Source organism: Oreochromis niloticus, unplaced genomic scaffold (assembly GCF_001858045.2).
Source record: "Oreochromis niloticus isolate F11D_XX unplaced genomic scaffold, O_niloticus_UMD_NMBU tig00006539_pilon, whole genome shotgun sequence".
Taxonomy (NCBI): Eukaryota; Metazoa; Chordata; class Actinopteri; order Cichliformes; family Cichlidae; genus Oreochromis; species Oreochromis niloticus.
Window position 1 is genome coordinate 341,726 of NW_020328055.1, and position 6,172 is coordinate 347,897.

The 6,172-nt window shown below is 43.5% G+C and overlaps 1 protein-coding gene and 1 long non-coding RNA gene across 2 annotated transcripts; both read right to left on the reverse strand.

The window, feature by feature from the left end:
* Positions 1 to 1,624: 1,624 nt before the first annotated feature.
* Positions 1,625 to 2,353, reverse strand: LOC106097417 (lymphocyte antigen 6D). The gene is made up of 3 exons (XM_013267602.3): positions 2,201 to 2,353; positions 1,954 to 2,064; positions 1,625 to 1,820 (listed from the first exon to the last, which is right to left on the reverse strand). The coding sequence occupies exons 1-3, from the start codon at positions 2,247 to 2,249 to the stop codon at positions 1,714 to 1,716; spliced, it is 267 nt and encodes an 88-aa protein (XP_013123056.1). The 5' UTR covers positions 2,250 to 2,353; the 3' UTR covers positions 1,625 to 1,713.
* A 2,073-nt stretch (positions 2,354 to 4,426) lies between these two features.
* Positions 4,427 to 5,337, reverse strand: LOC109201807 (uncharacterized). The gene is made up of 2 exons (XR_002061736.2): positions 4,756 to 5,337; positions 4,427 to 4,622 (listed from the first exon to the last, which is right to left on the reverse strand). It is a non-coding gene; the product is annotated as an uncharacterized LOC109201807 (long non-coding RNA).
* Positions 5,338 to 6,172: the final 835 nt, after the last annotated feature.

A 6,172-nucleotide genomic window follows, 5' to 3' on the forward strand; every position in this document is an offset into this window, starting at 1 on the left:
TATTAAAAATAAGGAGTGGGTTTGCAGTTTGTGGAAGCCGCCACGTTCCCCCTACATTTAAGGATAAGGACGTGTTCCTCGTATATGGCTGCAGACCGGCTATAGCACGCAAAGGCGGTCTCTCGTGCCGTGGAGGGACATTTAAATCTGTGTCTGCTCACCTCCGGCCTCATCTCCTGAACTGAAGTCACCTGAAAACGTGAAGAATGAAGAAGAAACACAGAAACAGCTCATCGCCTCTTTATACCAACAGAGGAGTCGCCCCCTGCTGGACATGAGGAAGAATGCAGTTCAGATTGGCCCAAACAGAAGAAACCCTGTGGCTGTAAAAGTGACGAAGCTTTTACCTGGAAATGCTCGATGTGCTGCTGCTGATGAACAGGAGACAAACCAGGAGTGACGTGTGACGTTTCCACAACCACTCATTTAAAATCACCTCACACCAGCAAAGTAAATGATAAAAAAGTAAAAACAGCCAATGTGCACGGTGTCAGTTTATCAGCAGGAGTGTCATTCTCCCACACTCTGCAGTCAGATGCCTTCATGCAAGAAGAAACAGGACAGGATGGATCGTGAGTTTTACTGCATGTTTCATCCTGACAGTACGCTGCAGGAACTCCATATTTACGACACATGAAGCACAGACGTAGTCAGACAGCATGTCAACAATCACCTCCACAGCAACACGTCAGAGCTTAAAAAACATCATGCAAGCCAACACAACACAACACGACAAATAACTCTAAACAGATAAGAATGAACCCACAGAGAGCAGGTCTGCATGTGAACTCACTGTGACGTCCAGCAGCTCAGCGAGCGTCTTCATGTTTCTGTGAGAACAGGAAGTTGAACCACAAACACTTTCCACCTGGACAATGACCCCGTTGGATGACCCTGTACCTCAGGATCAGGCTTTTTATTTGCACAACCACAGAAAACCCACAAATAAAGTTTAGCATTAACTGTGAAACCACGGGAACTCGCCCTGACGTCATAATCAAAGTTTCTGTTTGCTTCGTCCTCAGTCTGCAGCCGCTGCTGTGCTTCCTGTGTGCGCTCTAATTCATTCACGTTTTCTTGGCTGTTGGACTAAAACTCGCTCACAGAGAACACACACGATGAAGTGGTTAAATAACACAGCTTTAAATTATTCTCCACTGTGGAAATGCAGATTTCACTTTAACCAAATTATTATGTTTTTCTTTATTCCCACGATGCAACAAAGGCTTAGAGTTACAGATCACACGGTTCAAATAAGAGATACCGCTGACATGCATGAAAAACATATTCTATACATTTGCGTGTAAAATGATTGGATAAATCCAAAGTAGATAATTGTATTCACACGTCCATCTTTCCAAAGGTTATTTTTAGGACTGCACCGCCTGATAATCACGCAGGAACCTCTGGAGCAGAAAAATGAAGCGAGCTGCAGTTCCTGTAAATAAACGATGGGCATGGCCACTGTGACATCACTCACTGTTTTCTGGGCTTCTCGTCCTGAAGTCTCATCATTAGCGACCTGAGCTAAAAGTGTAACGACACTTTATGGTAAAATGTGACAGAAATATTTCAAAGTGAAAATAAATCAGTTTGATGATAAAAATGGAGCAGAGACAGTAAATGCAGTCAGCTGATCTTTATTGTTCTACAGTACACAACACACGGCAGCAGACCGTCGACCAATCGGGCGACGTCCCGCATGGCAGCGGTTTATCTGTTACACAGATCAGAACTGCAACAGCTGACAGTCATCACGGGCGGACGATTCAGGATCCTGCAGGCCAGCGACTTCAAGCAGCCCTTTGTGTGCGTTACCACTGTGAAAATCAAAGGACAGAAGTGACCATCACACATCATCCCAACCGCTCACAGTGCCCGTGAGTCGGTCCAGCAATGCATTTGTTCTCTTTCCTTTGGACAAATGTCACAGCGAAGGAAGGCGAGACTTACCCGGCCCAGAAGTGATGACGAGAGTAGAGCAGACATCTTTAGAGCTGGAGCACGTCTCCACAGGGCTTGAACAGAACTTCTGGCCTCCACAGTGACACTCCAAGGCTTCACCTGCAAAACACGTCAAAGAATCACCTTCAGCCGTCACCAGCAGCCCAACGGTTCACTCACACCGCGACAGAGTGTCTTACAAACAACAAATAAATGTAAACAGACGAACAGAGAGCAGGTCTGCAGGTTAACTCACTCTGACTGACGGTCAGCAGCAGCAGCACAGCGAGCATCACAGTCTTCATGTTTCTGTGAGAAAAGGAAGCTCAACCACAAACACTTCCCACCTGGACAATGATCCCATCTCTCTGTCGGGCTTTTTATTTCTGCTTTTTGCCTAATTTGGGAAAACCCACAAATCCAGTTTAGCATTAAGTGTGAAACCACGGGAGCAGGTTGGTGTCGACATCAGCTGATATTTACACTTTCTAAAAGTCCTCCCCTTTTCCTGAGTTCTTATTTATGAATAAGATGATAAAGTGTGTGGTTAAACGCAGGCTCTTGCAGGGGCGGATCTAGAAGGGTGGCATCGGGTGGCAAGTGCCACCCTAAAATGATCTCTTGCCACCCCAAGTGCCGCCCTAGTTTGCATATGACAGTGTTGTTTATTAAAATAGCATTAACACTTTGAGCGTAGTTACAGTTAACAGTGAATATAAATTCTTAAATTGAATATATTGCATAGTGCCCCCCCCCCACAAACCATTAACAAATGGTTCAGCCCACAGCGCAGAACGGCTTTTTTCTTGTTGTCAGTAGCAACCGATGCTTATGATTGTGCCAGAGCACATTTTGAAGAACACCACGGGAATTCCAGATTTCACACAGGTGGTTGGTTGTTACACTCTGGAAATGGAATAAAGCTGAGTGTTATTAACCCTGTGGGGTCCACGGACGTGTCGGTGCCTCCAAATCACATGAATGATTTAAGCTGATGATTAAAAGTATATATAAGCCATGCTTTTTTCTAAATACTATTGTCACGTTTTTTTAAAAAGCATTTTCTAAGGACAGAACGAAAACAGTAGAGAAAGAAAAAAGTCAACATGTGGGATTTGGTTGATTAGGAACAGTGGGAAGTTTTGGGAGTGACGGCAGCGAGAGAGAGAGAGAGAGAGAGTTTTGAGATGTGGGAGATTTGTGACCTTTAGCGTGTAGTCGTTGTTTGTTTTGTGTGTCAGTGAGGCCACGACTGAACGTCACAAAGGCAGACTGCAGTGGAAACCCAGAGCAGTGATACACCTGCTGCTGTCAGGCCTGCAGGTGCATCCCTGTGCTGTTCTCCTCTGTCCTGTGGCAGACAAACACATTTTTTACTGGCACAAATAATTTTTGGGGCATCTTATTGTGACACCTGATTGTTGTCTCATTTTAGTTTTAGTAATATTTTTAAATGGTTGTACAAAATTTAAAAAGGCCAGGTGTATTGGCTGCATTTTTAGATAAATACTTGTATATATTTACAAAATGTACAATTTATATTTGCATTTCAAGTTATACAAATAATTTACTCAACATGTCTGTGGTTTTTACAGTAAAACATACTACTAGGATTTTAAGTTTTTTGTGTGATTTCAGATCAGTAATAGTAACACAGTATATCAGTGACAAAACACCTAAATTCAGACGCGTGAGGTTGAGATGGACAGAATGATACCAAGCAAGGCAGGAAAATAAAATGAAACAATTTGAAGGTGAAATACAAATGTAAACTCAAAAGGAGTCAAAGCTGGCCTCTTATATTTTGGACCTCAGAGGGTTAACCAACAAATCATTAAAAACTGGGTTTAAATTTTTGTTCATGACGGTGCAGATTTCTGACATTTTGTGTAAATTTAAGCAACAATTTGATTTTCTTCTAACAAATACCGTGAAACTGAAGTTAGACTTGTGTTTGTAAAGTAACCGCCCCATGTTGTGTAGCTTTCTGGATTTTATACTTATTAGGTACATATTTATTTATTATACAGGCTACACAGTACATAACATCAAAATTCATGTTTTATGTAACTAAAGTGTTTAATTATGTGGGGTGCAGAAAATAATTAAGTTATAGTCTATATGTATGTGAAAAACATGTAAACTTACAGCATTTGAATCATTTTTACCATAATGTAACACCTGCGTATGTGTTTGAAAGACAGGCTTTGATTTTGCCACCCTGTCTCCAGATGCGGCCGTGGGCTCTTGTGTCCGAGCAAAGCCACTGTTTCAATGTTGAGAGACATCATAGACTGTAAATAAACGATGGGCATGGCCACTGTGACATCACTCACTGTTTTCTGGGCTTCTCGTCCTGAAGTCTCATCATTAGCGACCTGAGCTAACCGTGTGTAACGACACTTTATGGTAACATGTGACAGAAATATTTCAAAGTGAAAATAAATCAGTTTGATGATAAAAATGGAGCAGAGACAGTAAATGCAGTCAGCTGATCTTTATTGTTCTACAGTACACAACACACGGCAGCAGACCGTCGACCAATCGGGCGACGTCCCGCATGGCAGCGGTTTATCTGTTGCACAGATCAGAACTGCAACAGCTGACAGTCATCACGGGCGGACGATTCAGGATCCTGCAGGCCAGCGACTTCAAGCAGCCCTTTGTGTGCGTTACCACTGTGAAAATCAAAGGACAGAAGTGACCATCACACATCATCCCAACCGCTCACAGTGCCCGTGAGTCGGTCCAGCAATGCATTTGTTCTCTTTCCTTTGGACAAATGTCACAGCAAAGGAAGGCGAGACTTACCCGGCCCAGAAGTGATGACGAGAGTAGAGCAGACATCTTTAGAGCTGGAGCACGTCTCCACAGGGCTTGAACAGAACTTCTGGCCTCCACAGTGACACTCCAAGGCTTCACCTGCAAAACACGTCAAAGAATCACCTTCAGCCGTCACCAGCAGCCCAACGGTTCACTCACAGAAAGTTTTTGTTAATCCACATTAATGTTTTTACTGTGACCGACTGTGAAAAACAGCAGTTTGTCTGGTACACGATCATAAAACATCCTTTCTGTTTATGTTACTTCATTACGTTGGTTTAGCATCAATGTCCCTGAATGTCTTTAGTTTATTTACGTTTTGTAATGTAATTTTTACAATTTTAGTTTTAAGAGGAAACTAAAACATCAGTAGGAAAAGTTGTAACATAGTTGAAATTCCAACATGTACGCCCTCCTTTACATTTTCAAAATCCGTCCGAAGGGCCAGATTGGAGTCTCTGCCAGGCCCCTTCTGGCCCCCGGGCTTTATGTTTGACACCCCTGGTTTAAACCTTAGCTGAAGCTTTGGAGTACTACAATTCAATTCAATTTTATTTATACAGCATCAAATCACAACAACAGTCACCTCATAGTGCTTTATACTGTAAGGTAGACCCTACAATAATACATACAGAGAAAAACCCAACAATCATATGACCCCCTATGAGCAAGCACTTTGGCGACAGTGGGAAGGAAAAACTCCCTTTTAACAGGAAGAAACCTCCGGCAGAACCAGGCTCAGGGAGGGGCGGGGCCATCTGCTGCGACCGGTTGGGGTGAGAGAAGGAAGAGAGGATAAAGACATGCTGTGGAAGAGAGACAGAGATTAATAACAGATATGATTCGATGCAGAGAGGTCTATTAACACATAGTGAGTGAGAAAGGTGACTGGAAAGGAAAAACTCAATGCATCATGGGAATCCCCCGGCAGCCTACGTCTATTGCAGCATAACTAAGGGAGGATTCAGACAGGTTTACATTTTTCCTTGATCAAAATCAACGTTCAGCATCTCCTGATTCATTCCAGAAACAAGAACAGATATGAAACGTGCGCAGTGACGTCAGCTAATATCGGCTTTTGATTTGAAATTATCATCGATGATTGTTTTTGATCCTTCTGCCGCTGCACGCCAGCGTCTGTGAACGTGTTTCTTTGTGTTTCTCAGTCAGCTGCTGAAGCGGCGAGAGGTGTGTGTCCCTCTGAAGATCGAGCAGCTGTCCGTGGAGCTGGACACCTGGAGGGCCTGCGCGCAAGCTAACAGCATGCACCACACACACACACACACACACACACACACACACACACGTTGTATCAATAACACTACAAGGTGCTCACATTAACGAGCAGAGGTGTAGCAGTGATGCTGAAGAGCTGCCAGGATGAGGCCGGTCACCAAGGCAACTG